Here is a 17,295-nt window from a genome sequence, read left to right on the forward strand (position 1 = left end):
AAAATGTTGGATGACAGTCGCTACTCTGCACTTGTTCGTCACATGTTAGATGATATGTGCTAGTATTACTTGTGCTTTTGTGAACAGCAACAATATTTATCAAATAAAAGGCATATAATTGTGTATTTTGTAGTTTGTGACGTCAGTTTAAGCATTGTTGTGTGATCTTCATTAACGTACTATGCGGGCAGTATTATTGTTATTGAAAATAAACAGCTGCAATTGGAGTGCACACAAAACAAAAGAAAATATTATCAGCAACGTAATTGAATAATAAGTCCAACTGTGAAAAGCTAATTCATTGCACACTCATCGCGTTGGAGCGTCAAAGCAGAGAAATCTTGCAAATAGTGTGTAATTGCGTCTTTTTTGTGGGCTGCGGTCGCGTTTGTGGGTGGAGGAGGCCATTCATTGATAATTTCACTTTCACACGCATCTCATACTAATCTACAACATGGTGGGCGATAGACTGCCGCTAAAACAGGCCGAGCTATCGGTGCAACGTTTCCAGGATATGGCCGTGCCACATCACTTGAGTCTGTTGCAAAATCATCGCAGCAATATAGAAAAGAGTCTGGCGTTGGGCGACTGGCAAAAGATCAAGAAAGAGGAACTCAATGCCATGCGGGTCATCAAACAGATAAAGAATTTGCTGGTAGAAATGGATGCTTTGCGTGAAAAGTTGGCTGAGCAAGATCAGCAGCGCTTCGATGAGCTAATGAAGCCAGGCAAGGACAAGGCCTTCGCAGGCATGCAAAAGTTTGCAGGTGAGTGGCTGCGATTTATGCATAAGCTAAAAATCTTAACCCTCAATCTTTAATTAGAGCTGCAGCTAAAGTCTCCCAGCACCGCGTCTGAAGATGATGCACCCGCAGCGGATATAGATCAACTGCCCGCTTTGCAACAAGCCTTGCCACAGCTACAAACAGATTTTCAACTAGAGCAGCATCAGCTGATGCAGCGTGAGTCGTGTCTGGAACAAATGGAGCATCTGCAGCATGAAATACAGGACTTGCATGGCATGTTTCATGGAATGCATCAGCTAACCCAGGAGCAAGCTGCCAGCGTGCAGTCCATAGCAGACAATGCCGAGGAGGCTTTGGAAAATGTGCAGCAGGGCGAGCAGCAGCTGCGCAGGGCGCTCTACTATAAAAAAGCAATGTATCCTTTAGTGGGCGCCATGCTGGGCACCTGTGTTGGCGGTCCCATTGGCCTAGTAGCGGGCATGAAAGCTGGCGGTCTGGCTGCCGTTGGTTGCGGCATTCTTGGCTTTACTGGTGGCTCGGTGTTGAAAAGCAATCCAAGTGTTCTGCATGGCAGCATTGAGGAGCAGCAGGCACAACAGGAGGGCGACTCTACTGAAACACTGGAGCTGGCGGAAAAGTCTGAATGACCTGCAAGCAACTGTCGTGCTTTAGTTAGCAGAACGCAACGCATAGAAGCCGCCACCACGGGCGTGCTCTGCAGCGTGCGCAGCTATTGTTCCATACAATAAGGAGGAGTTCCATCTTTGTTGGTATGTTGGTTTTTTCGTATTTAGTGTGATTTTTTATGTGCAATGCAGTACCTTTAAGTGATCTATTCATTCATACGCTGTCTAGGCCACGACACATTCTCGAAAACAAAATTTACAAGCTCTCTTTTAGTAGCATCCATTTACTGTTTAAGCGTTAAATATGATATTTGTTACTCCCGCCATTTTGTTTAGTTTAAGGCTTTTTTAATCGCAATATAAACTCTTAATGTTAAACAATTCAGTGACTGTTCCTATGCTATAAACTTAACAGCTAGAGGTGCTTTTTACAACGGCACATTGACCGTAGTCCAAGCTTGTTTGAAGTTCTTCTTCTGCGAATGTTGCTTCTTGCGTAGGCGCTTGGCAGTCTTCTTCTTCTTAAACCAGGCTGGGTAGTTGCCAAACTGATCTTTAAGCGTTTTGCTGTTGAACACATGCTCTACGCCTGATTTCTCGTTGACCTGCACCACTTGGCTGCCCTTCTCCAGACTCTCTTGGTGTTCAAAGCGCAATTCTTGTTCTTCTTTGGATTTGGCCGCCTGTAGTTGTAACTCTTAGTCAAGTCTCACATTTTTAATTGTTGCAAACTTACTCTCTTAAGTTCCTTGGCTGTCTTAATCTCTGCTACTTCGGCAACTTCCATTGCAATCTCTTTGCCATCGGCGTCCAGCAGTCCAAGCGTTTTCTTCAGACGTATCAGCTCCTTGGCATCGTAGCGTGCCTTCTTTATCTTGTTCATCTCATCGCGGCGCTTGCGCGAGCGATTATTGCGGCCCATTTTGTTTAGTTAAATAGCAATTTAAAATAATATGCGTTGCAAACTATCAACACGTGCAGTAGAGCAACATATGTTTATCACATATAAATGTATCGATAAGCGATAGGTTTTTAAAGTGCAGCCAACTTCGCGCAACGCAAATATGCGCATAGCTAGCGTTGCCATACTGCTGTTTAGCGTTAATTTGAATATCAATCGTTAAAGTAAAATAAGTTTGCATAGCAAATTCAACATATGCTGATTTCAACATTTTAGACTACAGCACAATAATTATATATTGTATGTCTACACTTTGCTCAGCTGCTAAATTTAAAAATAAATGAACCAAAATACATTTTAGCCCCGCACTCTAGCTAACAGAAACTTTTTGTGTGTGTACATAAGTTTGTATGTACTTATTGTGTGTTAAAAAGAAATAATCATCATTGCTCTGCACATGAAAACCTGTTCTCACTCTCATTCTCAGCAAATGCAATATGATTTTTGTGTACAAAACAAAAGTCAGCTGCTAAGCTGTTTGAGAGCAGAGAGAGCAAGAGAGCAAGAGAGCAAGAGAGCAAAATAATTACGTTGTTGATTAGAGCATGAACGACTTGCTGATACGCTTAGAAAGAGTGTTTGCTCATTTAAACTAAGCTAAAGTAAATAAAGGGCAAAAGTAAAGTAAATAAGTAAGGCAATTAACAATTTCGTATCTACAAGAGTAACGTAGAGTATCTGCGTAGTGTTTACTTGCACTGTCTCGCTCCCTCTCTCTCGCTCGCTCGCACAGGCGCAGCAACGTTTGTGGCAGTGGCAGCAATAATCAGGGTAAGTGTGTCGAGCTCAGCTGTAGACCAGACCAGCAGCAGCAATAGCAAATCTAACCTAACCAAGCCACCAACTGGCAACTGGCAACTGGAGCCCTCTGCCTTCATTCGCTCGTCGTCAGTCGTTGTTAGCATACGTCACGGAGTTTGTGTTGTGTTTTATTTACTCTTGCATCCATTACTTCACACTCTTGCACACAAACACAAACAGAAACACACACACACAAAGACAAACACTCTACTCTCTCTCACCCCTGTGAGCAGCCTAAATAAAACAAAAAACAAACACAACAGTGCGTTGAAATTTATAAAACTAAAAACATTTATAAATACTTTTGTGCAAAAAGCTAAAGTTTGTGGTACTATTCTGGATCAATAAAAGCTAAGCAGCAAGTAAGTGCAATTTTAACCCCCATAAAATACAATCAAAGACACACACACACAGAAATCTCAAAAAGCAAAACGCAAAAGACAAAAAGCAAAGACAAAACTTTTGCGGAAGTCAACATAAAAAAATGGCATAAAGAAAAAGCTACAAGAGGCGCATTTGGAAATCTACATACACACACATACAAAGGCAAGTGTTGTGTATGTATGTGTGTGAAATTTTGAATTTAGTTGAATGCATAAAGAGCAGCCAAGCATAAAAATAATATAAATATATATGCAGTTTGCTTCACTGTAGTTTGGCCAGAACTTGTCTACACACTAACACACATACATATGTATAAGTGACTGCAAAACTGTTGCCTATAAGACATAAATTTGACTTGCATCACGTTTTGCACATTTGCAATGATTCTAATCAATTTGCAGTGGCGTATCCAAAGTCAATATGCTGATCCCCACTGTGCATTGCTATGCACGCCACTGTGCTAACTAACAAACAATGAGCTGCAGCTTGTTTTTCACCTTGTTTGGCAGCCTTACATTAATTTCCTCAAATTCTAAGCAATGTTAAAATTTGTTATAAATTGAAAATTTATGGGACAAGTGCCAAGTATAAAAGCAAAAACCGCAAAATAAAAAAATATATAGCCAGTCAACCTTTATATATTTTAGACAAGGGTACAGACAAGAGCCAAAAGAGATCCCAAGTGAATCATGCAGGTCTCGCAAGGAACAGGTCTTGAGGCCAGGAGCAGGCATTGTCTGCAGCTAGAGCAGGAGAGCGAAAAGATAAATCAAGTTTGAGCGCTGCTAAAAAACATAAACAGCAAACAGCTGATGTGTGTGTGTGTGTGTGAGCTCGAGATCAGACACGACTTAAACTTGAACTAACGAAGCAGCAGCAGCAGCCACTGCCCAGCCAATTTAATTGGCAACAACAAGCTAAGCCAACTTGGCTATTTTTGTTGTTGCCACTTGCAACTTTTAGAGACGCGTCAACAATTAAGTCATCATTAGGCGCGCTACCTGTGCTACCAACCAGGTAGTAGCCCAAAAAGTAAGCGGTTTAGGTTTAGGCTAAGGCAACAAAATGGCAACACGCATTCCTAAGGGCCAACCAACCAAACGTTGTTAATACGCTTAGCTATAATTAGAAAGTTAGTCAGCGTCTGCAGCTAACTGTAATTACGTCTATCAGTCATAGACACACACACATGCATTAGTGTATACAAAAGGCTTCAAGTGTTTTGTTTTTGTGTCCTTTTTAGCTGATTTATGGCTGTAAACAAAAGGCGAAAAGGCAAAAAGTAAATTTGTTTTCTTTTGAGTTGTTTACAGTGCTAGCCAAACTGCACACATACATGCACACACATGCATATGTGTAACTTATGCAATCTCTAGGGTTTTGTCTTATATAAAATGACGTCATAATTTCTAAACGCAGCTGCTTGTCAAATTGAAACAGAGAGAGAGAGGCTATTGTACTTAGCTGGGCGCACTCTCATACTCTGCGCCGCTCTTGCTGCCCACTGTGGGGTAGTTTACACCACTGTATTATATATATATATCCATCAGCTTGATATGTTAATAGCTGACGTGTAGCTTGCTGGTTTGGCATTGAGCCATTGAGCGCTGATTTGCAGTAGCAATAATCAATAGACTGCAAAATTAACACGGCCCAAAGCCCAAAGCCAGTTTCAAATTTAAATTTAGGCTACGGCAAACGCTTCTCTATATATAACATATATAGTGTGTATATGCCAACTGCAGTGGAAAACCCATATCCTTATATATAGCATAGACATGTGTGTGCTTGTTACTTTGTAACTAACTGTAAAAAAAATTGGATTTGTGTGCGCACTGCGCAGGTCAAACACACAAGCAATTTGTTTGTAAACAAAAGTGCCAATGCCTTTACAGAGGGTGGCCAGGAGGCAGGCTGAGAAAGAGAGAGAGAGAAATGTAGAGAGAGAAAATGCGTTTAACAGTAGCGCTAATTATACGTTAACTGCAATTTGACCAAAGCTATTTTTAGGCCTTGTAACTGTGCCAGGCTATGGCAGCGTCAGTGCTGAAGGGAGGAGTGGGGACTGCTAAGCATAAATTTATGCTTAGTTTTATTTATAATTATGCTGCAGACTGCTTGCAAAATTTTATGCGTGTGTATGTGTGTCTATGTATTGATTAATTTGTAGTGCAGAGCATGAGAATTTTTACACTTGTAGCCAGAGTTTGTCAATTTGTTGCAGCAACAATAAGTTTATAACTTTATATGGCTTAAAAAAGATTTTAGATGCTATTAAATATAGCTAGTGCTTTATTATTGATTTACTGGCAGCTATGCTCTGCGCAGTGGCGTAGCCAAGCAGCCAAGAGGGTTAACAGATATTGAAATTCAAATACAGTAATTGGTTTTTTTTTGCTACGCTTACTATCTTATTAAATTTCAACCCTTAAATCAAAGCTTGACGCACTATACAGCTTTAATTTATATTTATACATTACTTTACTTTTTTTGTTTCAAACTGAGGTATTATTTAATTTGCCATTAGCAACAGCTGCGCTTTTAATTACTTTTGATAACACTCACTGATGTAATCGCTGATTGACAGTTACATTGCTTAATTGACTGACTATATACATATATTATATAGACAGACAGACAGTTGACCTGCTGGCCTAAAACTGATAAACAAAGTGATAAAATAAAATGCGTGCTGTCTGTCCAGCGAATTTCACCTAAACATAAATTGCGTCGCAATTAAATTGTCGCGTCATTTGATACGATATATATAAATGATATATGCATATTTTTGTTAAGTGTTTAACAATGAGCACAAAACTTGAAATACTTGCACTGCTGTCTGCTGTCTATAAGTAAAATTAATTGCATGTATTTGTATTTGCTGGAACCTGCTCTTATGGCCATATATATAATTATCAGCAATCAGGTGATAAGCGCAGAATACAATGAACCTGCCCAAAAGGCTTGCCACACACACACACACACACAAAGCTGCCTTTGTTTATAAGTTAGAGATATATCTGTATCTGTATCAGATGCAGTGACATATGTCGCATTATAAATGCTTGCGTCAGCTTAGAAACATTATAAAGTCGCACGTTTCTAGCTCAGATTACCACATGCGCTCTGCTGCCAGTCGCAAGTTTGTTGCGCAGTGTACACTGTAGAGCAAAATTATGTAGGCAACTGCGCATTAATTATAAACTGAGCATTGGGGCAGAGTTGACTGCTGCGTGGGGTGGTTGGGCGCTTATGCGTCGCAGCCTTTTTTTTTTTGAAGTTAAACCGCCCGCCCAACGTCATTGGCAAACATTTGTTATAAACGAATTTGTTTATGTTTGGAACGCTTAACTCCAAAAGCTGCTGGCAGTTTGTTTATCAGTAAACATTGATTAGATAAAAAAAACTTTCATTCGCTTATTTTGTTTATTTAGTTTACGTTGCGTTGTTTTCTATTTCGCTTTGGCATTTTCTATTGACGCCAATTTTGTTTACGTTTTGTGCTCTACGCATGACGCGTGTAAATTATAAAAAATTTGTTTTCGTTTTAAAAAAATATAAAATAACAACATTTTGTTTTGTATACAAAACTTTGCCTGTTGGCCTCTTTCTTGGCTCTCGTCAGCTGTTGCATGAGAAAATTTCTATAAATATATAACAAGCAAGCTAACTGCATATAACAAATACACACACACACACACACACAAATTTTGGGGTGTATATAACCTTGAACCTGCTGACGAGGTTGTTTAGCTATTGCCAAAAGAATTTTGGTTCGTTCATAATTATATTATTGCAAGTATATAGCATATGGGAACTGTAGCTGTTTTGTATATAAAAGCAATAAATTTTAAGCTGATTTTTATTATATGCACTGAGCTGATGCAAGACAGTTGATATGGATATATAATTAGTTTTCAAAGTAAGCAGCAATTTTATTAATTAAAAATGTAGCTCAGCTGCGCTTTATTTATTTTTTTTAAGTAGCAGCGCATATAAATGAATTTAATAAAACAAAGCTGCAGCTTTTAGCATTTTAATTTTATTTCAAGTCATGCGCACGCTGTGAAGCATAAAAAACTTTAAAAAAAAACAATGCAATAATATTATTTAATTAATTAGATTGCCTGCAGCGTTTGGCAATTGCTGAATATCAAAATAGCAGCAACTATTGATTAGCATTTCGGCTAGTTTAGCAGTTCTAACCATGACTTGGCATTAAACAAACATAAAGAATTGTATTGAACATGCGCCAAAGTGAACTTTGAGCAACTAGTTGGTGGAGGGGTGTAGTGGGGCTGAGCAGCAGCTGTGCCAACTACTGCTGTAACGCTTTTTTTTATGGCGCTCAGCTTAGTCAGCGCCAAGAGCAGCGACGCGACGTCTGCCAGCGACAGCAAAAGATACACAAAACTAACAGTGAAGGCAGAGAAGAGGGCAGAGCAGCAGCAAACAGTGTGGAGTGGGGGAAGCAGCAAAATAAAAAAAAAGTGTGTCAGTGCGCAAACGTTGGCGCAGCTGATCGCTGAGAGAGCGCATAGAAAAAGAGAGCGAGAGAGCGCGCATGTTGGGGCGCTGCTGTTCCTAAACAAATACTAACACGTACTCTGCGTATGATCAACAACTGAACTACTGCTCAGCTGTGCGCTCAGAGCATAAGTTGGGTGTGTGTGTGTGTATCTCTCTCTCGCTTTTGTTTACCAGCTGCACTCGCTCAACGCCCCCCGCGCGCGCACTCTCTTTGTTATTATTGTGGCGTTTGGCTTTTTGCGTTTTAAAAAAATACATAATTATATGTTTAGTAACGCTCACTCTCTCGCGCTTTCGCTCGTTTGCTCTTTCTCGCACTTGTTAATGGGCGAGACCATGACTTGAGCTGCTGCTGACGAACGAACGCGCTCGTCAGTTGTCTTTGATATTCGAAAGCAAACGCAAGTCAAACGGCGCTGCAGCAGAGCAGTGCACTGAAAGAAATTAATAACAAAAGTGTGAAAAACAACTAAAGGCGGCCAAACTAAACGCGTTCATTTGGGTAAATACTAAACTTAAGCTAAGCTAAGCTATACAAGTGTTAAAATTTGCAACTAAACAGTTTACTGTTAGTTTACGCTCTCACACACACAGACAGTCAAACAGCTGAGCATTTGCTTTGGCCGCTGCCGTTGGACGCTGCGCTGATTCTGATTCTGTTTCAGTTGGCAAACGACTGTCGACTTTGCAATATCTGCAGTTTTTATTGTTTTGCGTCTGTGTGTGTGGGTGTGTAAACATTTAGCAATTAATTTTGCAATAGCAGGTGAGTCGATCAGCTGATTGTTTCAACTTGTAATAAATTGCAAAAAGCAGTAGACAAGGCCGCGCCACTGACGTCATTTGTCAAATTATTGCATAATTAGCAGCAGAACTAACTGTTAAACAAAAGCAGCAACTTTTAGATATAGCCACCAAGCTGCCTTTGTTTGCTTATCTATTGTTATTAATAAATATTTCATAACTTGCTGCAATTGATAGTTTTGCAATTAGTTCAAGTTCATTAGCCTAATCGTTTGTGAACTCTCGACTCTGGCACACATGCCAGACTTTGATACAGTTTATACTATAGCATATAGACTGAGTTGCAGCTTATCAATTCGCACTAAAGTGCGCCAGTTTGTTGACTTTACAATGCCAAGGCCATGGCACATATATATCGCATATATATCTTTATATATAGTTGCATAAGCAATTCAAGGTCTTGTTGCTGTGGCTAAAATAAAATAGCAGCAGCTCCTAGCTGCACTTCAAGGTTGTCAAAAGACAAAAGACTGTGAGCTGACAAAAGTGAAATTCATACGCTACATGATTACATGTCTATATGTCCGTCCATATCATTCGCATGTCAGTCGTTGGCTTTTGTTTACTTGCTCGGGTTATCAGCTGTAAATTGGCGAATATTAAAAATAATTCAAAATAAAAGTAAAAGCGCTGCACTGACATTTGAAGCGCAATAGCAAAACGAAACGTGCCACACACTTTAATGCCAACACGAACTGCAGTTCCCAAATAGGAACCATTGGGGTTGCCATAATACTATATGGCATATATATGCTCTTTTTATATTTGCAATATGCATGCTCGGCATGCCGCACGTCAAAGTCAATTGCTATTGTTTATATTTTAAGGCGGGGCATGCCAACTATAGCAGCTTTTAAACATATTTTAGTTATCAAAAAAGCAAACAATTTATTAAAACTTAAAAAATATGCAACAAAATTATTCACATTTATTTTTAAATGATTTATGCTTTGCTTAGTTTTTAAAAATATAAAAGCGTTGCAAAAATATTATTTAAATTGCTTGATTACAAGCTATATTTAAATATATTTTTATGTGTGCGTATTTTTTACCTCAGACTTTGTTAATTATCAAAAAAGAAACACACTAATTACTAATAATAATCAATTTTATAGCAGCTTAAAAAATATACAACAAAGTTACTCAGAGTTCTTTTTTAAAATGTGAATGCTTCGCTTAGTTTTTAAAAATATAAAAGCAATGCAAAAATATTATTTAAATTGCCTGTTAGCTGTCTAATTACAAGCTATATTTAAATATATTTTTGTGTGCATATTTTTTTATTAATTATGAAAAAAAGCAAACACTAAGTGCTAATAACTTTTTAAATTTTATAGCAGCTTAAAAAATATACAACCAAATTACTCAGAGTTCTTTTTAATAATTTCAATGCTTTGTTTAATCTAGTTTTAGTTGCTATGATAGCTGTCTAATTAAAATTTATATATTTTATATTTTTGTTTACATTTTTTGCTGCATTTATTTTCCACTTTCGCTCACATTACGCTCAGGCTAAAGTTTACAGTTCAGCGTTGTGCTGGGGCTTAACAACAAATTGCTTGTGGCTAACTTGGCGTTGACTCTAGTTAGTCGCAGCAGCAGTCGTGCTTGGGTTTAAATTACGTTTTATTTATGTTTATATTTGTCTGCAGATTTCACTTGCAGCCGCGTACCTAAAGCAAGATTTGTTAGCTAGTTAGTCTTAGTTTTGCGGTCAACTACAGCTAAATTGCTTTTGTTTGCTTCAGCAGCAGCAGAGTTTTCACTAACAATAATCAAATTGCCAGAGCGCAGAGTTTTTCGTATTCGTTTGCCCATTGGCACAGTTTTTTATGTATTTCAAACAAAACAAAAACTGGAAATAGCAAAACGCTTTGGTTCAATTCAGCCAGCTAAGTGGCACTAGAGATAGAAATAAACACACACAGATACAAATTGCAGCTACAGCTACAGATGTTTCTATTGTCATGACGTGCGCACAATTTAAATGACGTTAGTGTATGTGTGTGCGTGTGTGTGTCTATATAGACTCGTATATAATTGCTTTGATCATATGCTAGCCGCATGCACAGAAGACTTGAACCCAATGCGATTGAGCAGTGGCTGGGGGGTGGGGGCTGCTATCAACTTGGCAGCGACTGTCAGTGCAGTGCTTGTCAAACTGTATTGATTTAAATACAGGCGTAATCAACAAAATAATGACATAAATAACCAATTTCACTTTCATAAGCGCTGCAAAGTAATTAAATATATAATATTAAGTAGCCGCCGCATACGCCCACGCTCTGTACGCTGCTCTGTTTGTATTTGTGCGAATTACGCAATTTCTTTTGTGCACACAATTTGCTAAGCTCATTTTGTTTCTTTTCTATTCTATTTGCAGTTACAAATCCAACGCTGAACGACAAAGACGAACACACAAGCGTACAAAACAAAAAGGAAAAATAAAAGACTGACAACTAAATAAAGCATATAAAACATATAATATACACACACACACACACACACCGAGCAATCTCCAAATATATATAGCTTGATCTCAAAACTCAAACGATAAGCAATAAGCATAGCAATCAATCGAACAATCGTTCAATCGAAGCAGCGCCGCAGCCTTTGAATTCATTTGTATAATGCTTAGCAGTCTCGCAACGTTTCTATTTGGAGCGCAGCAAGCAACTGATACAAGTGAAGCGAACGCAGCTCAGCAGTCCAACGCCAAGTCGAACCAGGAGCCTGCCCAGGAGCCAACAGCGGGCGATGTAATTGAAGTGACCTCATCGACGCCTTCGGTGGCAGGCAACAGCCGCGGCACAGTGCAGCGTGGCAAGCGTGCTGCGGGCAAGAACAAGCGTGGCAAGGCCAATAAGCAACGCAGCAGCAGCAGCAGCGGCAGCAACAAGCAGCAGCCGAATCTAAGCAAGCTGCTCAGCCCCAATCAGGAGGAAGACTTTGACGAGGACGAATGGTATATTGTAGAGAAGCAAGGTACGTCCACTCAGCTGGTAGCTCAGCTTCAATCTCTAACTCACTTTGTACTTACAGACGAGGAGGATGGCGAGTCGGACTCGCTGCCACGCAGCGACTCCGAGGAGGAGCTCTCTGTGGGCGAGCTGCTGCCCAAGCCGAATGTTGCTGCCATTGCGGCAGCTGCAGCAGCAGCCGCGCGACGTCGCCAGCATGTCAATACGCATTCCCTGTACAGCGGACCGCGGCCGCAGCAGCAGCGCAACTATTTGCAGCGCACGCGTGCCGCCGCACGCCCGCTGAGCATCAGCACCCTAAGCCCGCCCAGAAGTGTGCACGCCGCCGCTGGCGACTCTGACACGACTGGTCTGCTGATCAGTCAGTCGCTCTATGCGCCGTCACTATCGCCCACGGGCAGCGAGCTGGCAGCTGGCGCTGGAGCGGGCGCTTTGATGGAGGAGTCCTGGTACGTAACACCGCCACCATGCTTCACCTCGATTGGGCCAATCAATATGGAAGCATCACCTTTTGAGAATCTATTGATTGAGCATCCAAGGTTGGTGATTTTTGCTATACACATGCGCCCCAAAACCCACGCACACACCCAGCGTATACTTAATATTTGCTTATTAATTGTGTTTCTTTTTTTTGTTTATATTGGCAGCATGTCTGTTTATCACAGTATTAGAAGCAGCCAGGCAGGCACCGAAAGCTTTGTAAATCTTGATCTCGCGGCAGCAGAGGCCACTGAGTCCGCCGCCGCTGTCGCCACGCCCCAGGCAGCAACTGTCGCCGTCTCGCAGTCGCAGCGTTCGCATAGCGCGCGCTATGATCGTCATGCAGCTGCCGAGCTGAAGCAGCAGACGCTGGCACGTCAGAGCCAGAAGGTAAGTCTGTCAGTCGAGTCAGTCTAGCCGAAAGTATAACTAATCGATTTTGATTTCATTTATCACAGAGCAACACCAAGAAGCAGCAGCAGCAGCTCGGCCGCAGCGCCATTAAGCGTGGCAACAAGGTGCGCGACGCTCAGGCTAAAGGTCAACGTCCGCGCCGCTCCGATATGCAGCACTGCAAGCTCGTCAGCGGTGCCAACAACAATCGCAAGTGCTGCTAACTGATCGGAGCAACAACAGCAACAGCAACAGCAACAGCAACATATGCAAACAATCAAGGCAAAAAACAACAAACAAACAAAAAACATACAAAAAAATCAATTTTAATTAGTATTTTAATTGCCAAAAACTACAAAAAATCATGCAAAAAAATTATAAAAAATTTAAATGCTGCAAAAATATCAAAATTCTAGCACCTAACTTACTTAAACACTAAACAATTTAACAATTAGTAATAACAAAATCAATGTAAATGCGTAGTTTTTAATTGTTCACAGTTACAAAAACAACAAACAAACAAAAAAACATTATAATACCAAAAATTTAAACAAAACTCGTATAAAATGCAATAAAAATTTTCAAAATATGCAACACGAAAAATGACAAAAAAAAAACATGCAAAAAAATGCTAAATTTTATTAATCATAGCCTTAATACAAAACCAGATATTAAACATATATATTTTATTTATTTGTATTTAACTATTATACTTAGTAGCTTCTGTTTTATGTTTAATGAATTGCAACACAGCAAGTGAATTTAGTTTATGTTGATGATAACAACTGAAATGTAGCGATTGATGAATGTATTTGTGTAAACTTACCTATGTGTATGTGTATTGTATTACGAGTATAAATAACTGGCGAAGTATATATCTGTTGAAATGAATGCTGTATGCCTGAATTATGTTAAAGCGTATGCAAAGTGTGAAAAAAATACAAAAAAAAAATGATGATATAAAACATATATGAATGATTATCAATAGTGCAAAACAACAAAAAATGAATAAAAAAAAAATTATTATGCTAAAAACTTGGTCTGACAATTTCAATTTTTGATTAACAAGTGAATTTTAATTTTGCAACATCATAAGCTAGAGTTTTGCTTATAAATAATTGAGCTGTTCTTTAGCCAGTTGTTGTTGCTATGCTAAAATGCATAAATTAAATGGAAGTCTTTAGCCTGCTTGACTTGATTTTACAGCCATTAAAATTCTTTGATTCTTGAGCATAAAAATCGAGCTACTGTATTTTAGACTCTTTGCTAAATTATTGAATGTGGATTGATTTCGAATTTAATTCAATTTGATGCCTCTAAGCAAGGACTCTTTTGAATATTAAATTTTAAAAGGTGTAAAGTACTGGCGACTTACACTGATAAAAGTTTTATTTATTTATTTAATGTCAACTGTGGACAGTCAACAATAAAAGAAAAGGATTACAAAAAATATTTTAAATCAAATTTAAAAACAAATTATTTAATTAGTTTTTGCTTTTAGATTTGATAAACTTGTAGATTGGGAGTGTTAAACAGACCCAACATTCGTTGCAAGGATTAGGAAAAACCCAATCAGGTCTGGCTTAGTGTTAATTATTAATAGTTAAAAAAGTTAAAATAAATCTTTTAGTATTACAATCAGAGGCCTCTGTGTTGATAACAGAATAAAGTTTGTTGCAATCAGCACAGAGTTATTTTAATAAGTTTTAATTGGTTGAGCAGTATGTAATCAAAGTTACAAATTTATATTGAAAGAGGCAAGAGTTTCAAACTACTTTAGATTAACAACACGACTAAATAGTTTGTTACAAATTAAGTAATTTATGATATGTTTCGAAGTGAGCTATAAATTACGCATCATAAATCGTGTTAAGTTGAGACAGCGTCCTAGGCGGTCAACCACTGTGACTGCAGCCGCTGGCCGTGGAGCTGGCTCAGGGTCAAGCCGCTGGTGGGCGTGGACGTTTTCGTTGTCGCCTTTCACAACTTGTGGTGGCTGTTTAACAAATTAACTGGAGCTGTTATAAACTGCAAGAGGGGTAATTAGCAAGTTGGGCTTAGTTGCAGCTTAACGCTTGGCAAGCAACACAACAACACAGTTACAGTTAGATGCCGTTGACCTTGGCTGAAAAGGTAATGGGTCAACAGTGGCGCTGCTGCAAGTTGCGCACTCCTGTTGCACTTCCGCCTAACGGCAGCGGCAGCCAAAGCAACGAAAGTAAATTAAAGCAAAACTGTAGCAACTGCTCTCTCACTCACGCTCACTCTCTTGCTCTTTCACAATAGCCTGCCCCTTAAAGAAGCAGCAAACTCTATAAAGCTGTGCGGCAACCGCGCTTCGCTTCACACCTGTTCGCATAGCCGCCACGGCATAAAGCACAAGTCTGCAGCGTCTAAGAGTTCAACAGTCCAAACGCTCGAGTGTTAGAGAAGGGCTATTATGTAAGATTAGGCAACATCCCCCCATATATATATATATGTGTATACTACTATGTGCTGCGGTCTTTGATTCTATTTTGGCAAGTTGCACTTCAGTGATTTCTGCCCAAAACGGAAAACCAACAAAAGTTTTACAAACGTGCAACATGTAAAGCAAACCCAGCTAAATGGCATAAATGGTGTAGAAAAAAACAACAACAATAACTACAAAATATCACGCAATACCCAAAAAAAACAACCACAAAAAACTGTTAACTTGAAAGTGAAAATCAGCGTCAAGTGTTGCTGCCACGCCTCGTCAACTTTAATGTGTGCAAAGGATATCACAAAATAAGAAATGGGCCAACATAATATTTGATGTCAGTTGGTCAGCGTGCTTGCGTCTGTGTGTGTGTGTGTGAGAAAAGCGCGTTAAAGCAAAATACATAATCAGTTCAAAGTGAGCGCAGCCAACAAATTGCGGCAGGTCAGTTTGTCGAGCAACTTGCAGCAAGTAACACAAGCTGTGCTATATACAGTGAAAATAAAGCAGCTAGAAGATTAGCAAAAGGTAAGCTTAGCTCTAATGAGCAACATATATTTAAGTAGACTAACAATAGTTTTAAATTTAGCTGCGCATTTGCTTAGGCTAAAGTTTAAAGTAGATAAATTAATTGACTGTTTGACTGATGAGTCATTTCAGTTTATATTCTTACTGAGCTCAATTTATTTTAAGTAGCTGTGCTTATTTTTGTTAAAAAGATGTCTGCGCTGCTATTTGAAATAACGTTTAATTAATTAAGAGCTAAAATGCTAATGATTATTAATTATACGCACTGTATTACGCAACAGACTTTTAAGCTTAACAACAAATTGTTCTTTGAAGCTTTTCTCATTAATGCGTAAATACTTTACTAAATTTATATTTTATAGTATGTATTATTGGACTGTTTATATTTATTTATATTTAAATTATTTAAATTGAAAACAGAATATTCAAGTTGACTAACTAATTTGTATAGACTTTTACTCACAATTGAATTAAAATATAAAACTAAATTAAAATCACCAATTATTATAGTAAATCACCTTTTATTATAGCTTTCCAATGCTGCCCCTTGATTTACTTTCCATCAACAAATATTTATATATATTTTTGTTAGTTTTACCAACTGCCAAGCTTAAAGTCTTAGTACATTCTTTTAATGAAGCCTTCGTCTTTGGCTGTGCAATCACTTGACTTTGACAGTTCTAATCTAGTTGCAATTAATTTTAGTTATTTATAGTTTGAGTGCGGTCAACAAACCACAAAACGCGCCCGCCCAATGCTCACATTTTAAACGGTGCGCGACACTGACGCGCGTGCTATTGGCCATAACATATATGTTACCGTTAGTTGGTGGCAAGCAACAACAACAATAAAACAGCTCAAGGTCAGGCAGTGAGCAATTAAAAATAATTATAACGCAAAAGCAGAGGAGCAAAGCGTGGGCAGCGTTAAAGAACGCAAAATAGTTAACAAACTAAAACTAAAAACAAGCGACTAAACAAAATTAATGAAAGCCAAAAACCGCAACCAAAGTTAAACTTGAAGCAGAAGTCGAAGTCGAAGCCGCAGCCGTGTCTATTGCATAACACACAGCTGTAAAGCCCAAGACATAAACAAAAAAAAAAGAAAAACGAGGCAGGCAAAGTCAGCGCTAAGTAATTATAACAACAATTAAGCAAACGGCGTGCGTTTTTTACAGCTAAGCGCAAGAGGCAACCAAGCAGCCAACAACAGTTTGCGTTGTTGCTGTTGCTTTTAGTTGTTGTGGGTGCGTTGGACGCAGCTTTCATTAAAAACTAATTTAAGTTTAAATGCTGTGTGGCTGCTTCGGCTGCTGTGTCTCAACTAATTAAAGCGTTGCAAGTGGCTGACAGTTCTTATGTTAGTTTTATGCCTTTGACCTTAACGCCTGACAGGCTGAAGCGCTTGACGGCTTTGTCAAGCGTAGATTGTGGCTGAAAGTTATGGCTATAGCTCGAGCTATCTGCATATTGACCACAATTAATTTATGAAGCTAAACGTACTTCCTTCCTCAGATTATTACGCATAGGCTGTAACTGATGCATGTCCATTGTGGCAGCACTTGAGTGACCACTAGCAAGGTCGAGCTCCAGCTCCATTA

At 39.0% G+C, this 17,295-nt stretch overlaps 3 protein-coding genes across 6 annotated transcripts; 2 read left to right on the forward strand and 1 right to left on the reverse strand.

The window, feature by feature from the left end:
- Nucleotides 1-10: 10 nt before the first annotated feature.
- LOC108600456 (syntaxin-17) lies at nucleotides 11-1,415 on the forward strand. Its single transcript, XM_017988045.1, has 2 exons — nucleotides 11-767; nucleotides 825-1,415. The coding sequence occupies exons 1-2, from the start codon at nucleotides 455-457 to the stop codon at nucleotides 1,391-1,393; spliced, it is 882 nt and encodes a 293-aa protein (XP_017843534.1). The 5' UTR covers nucleotides 11-454; the 3' UTR covers nucleotides 1,394-1,415.
- A 359-nt stretch (nucleotides 1,416-1,774) lies between these two features.
- Nucleotides 1,775-2,368, reverse strand: LOC108600457 (protein LLP homolog). Its single transcript, XM_017988046.1, has 2 exons — nucleotides 2,109-2,368; nucleotides 1,775-2,055 (listed from the first exon to the last, which is right to left on the reverse strand). Exons 1-2 carry the CDS (start codon nucleotides 2,292-2,294, stop codon nucleotides 1,801-1,803), a joined length of 441 nt encoding a protein of 146 aa, XP_017843535.1. The 5' UTR covers nucleotides 2,295-2,368; the 3' UTR covers nucleotides 1,775-1,800.
- Nucleotides 2,369-3,190: 822 nt separating this feature from the next.
- LOC108600942 lies at nucleotides 3,191-12,989 on the forward strand. 4 transcript variants are annotated; one of them, XM_017988782.1, is made up of 5 exons: nucleotides 3,191-3,496; nucleotides 11,236-11,837; nucleotides 11,895-12,372; nucleotides 12,481-12,703; nucleotides 12,772-12,989. In XM_017988782.1, exons 2-5 carry the CDS (start codon nucleotides 11,483-11,485, stop codon nucleotides 12,928-12,930), a joined length of 1,215 nt encoding a protein of 404 aa, XP_017844271.1. In that variant the 5' UTR covers nucleotides 3,191-3,496; nucleotides 11,236-11,482; the 3' UTR covers nucleotides 12,931-12,989. The 4 variants fall into 4 exon arrangements, with proteins under 4 accessions (XP_017844271.1, XP_017844270.1, XP_017844274.1 ...); XM_017988781.1 differs by lacking the exon at nucleotides 3,191-3,496 and adding an exon at nucleotides 8,420-8,550; XM_017988785.2 differs by lacking the exon at nucleotides 3,191-3,496 and adding an exon at nucleotides 8,421-8,550 and having other exon boundaries at nucleotides 11,895-12,282.
- The last annotated feature ends 4,306 nt before the right edge of the window (nucleotides 12,990-17,295 follow it).

This window comes from Drosophila busckii, chromosome 3L, assembly GCF_011750605.1.
Source record: "Drosophila busckii strain San Diego stock center, stock number 13000-0081.31 chromosome 3L, ASM1175060v1, whole genome shotgun sequence".
Lineage (NCBI taxonomy): Eukaryota > Metazoa > Arthropoda > Insecta > Diptera > Drosophilidae > Drosophila > Drosophila busckii.

Coding starts and splice junctions, on each gene's coding strand:
- LOC108600456 (XM_017988045.1), top strand. CDS start 455: ATGGTGGGCGATAGACTGCCGCTAAAACAGGCCGAGCTATCGGTGCAA. Junction 768..824: donor AGGCATGCAAAAGTTTGCAG/GTGAGTGGCTGC, acceptor ATCTTTAATTAG/AGCTGCAGCTAAAGTCTCCC.
- LOC108600457 (XM_017988046.1), bottom strand. CDS start 2,294: ATGGGCCGCAATAATCGCTCGCGCAAGCGCCGCGATGAGATGAACAAG. Junction 2,056..2,108: donor CAGCCAAGGAACTTAAGAGA/GTAAGTTTGCAA, acceptor TTACAACTACAG/GCGGCCAAATCCAAAGAAGA.
- LOC108600942 (XM_017988782.1), top strand. CDS start 11,483: ATGCTTAGCAGTCTCGCAACGTTTCTATTTGGAGCGCAGCAAGCAACT. Junction 11,838..11,894: donor GTATATTGTAGAGAAGCAAG/GTACGTCCACTC, acceptor TTGTACTTACAG/ACGAGGAGGATGGCGAGTCG. Junction 12,704..12,771: donor TGGCACGTCAGAGCCAGAAG/GTAAGTCTGTCA, acceptor CATTTATCACAG/AGCAACACCAAGAAGCAGCA.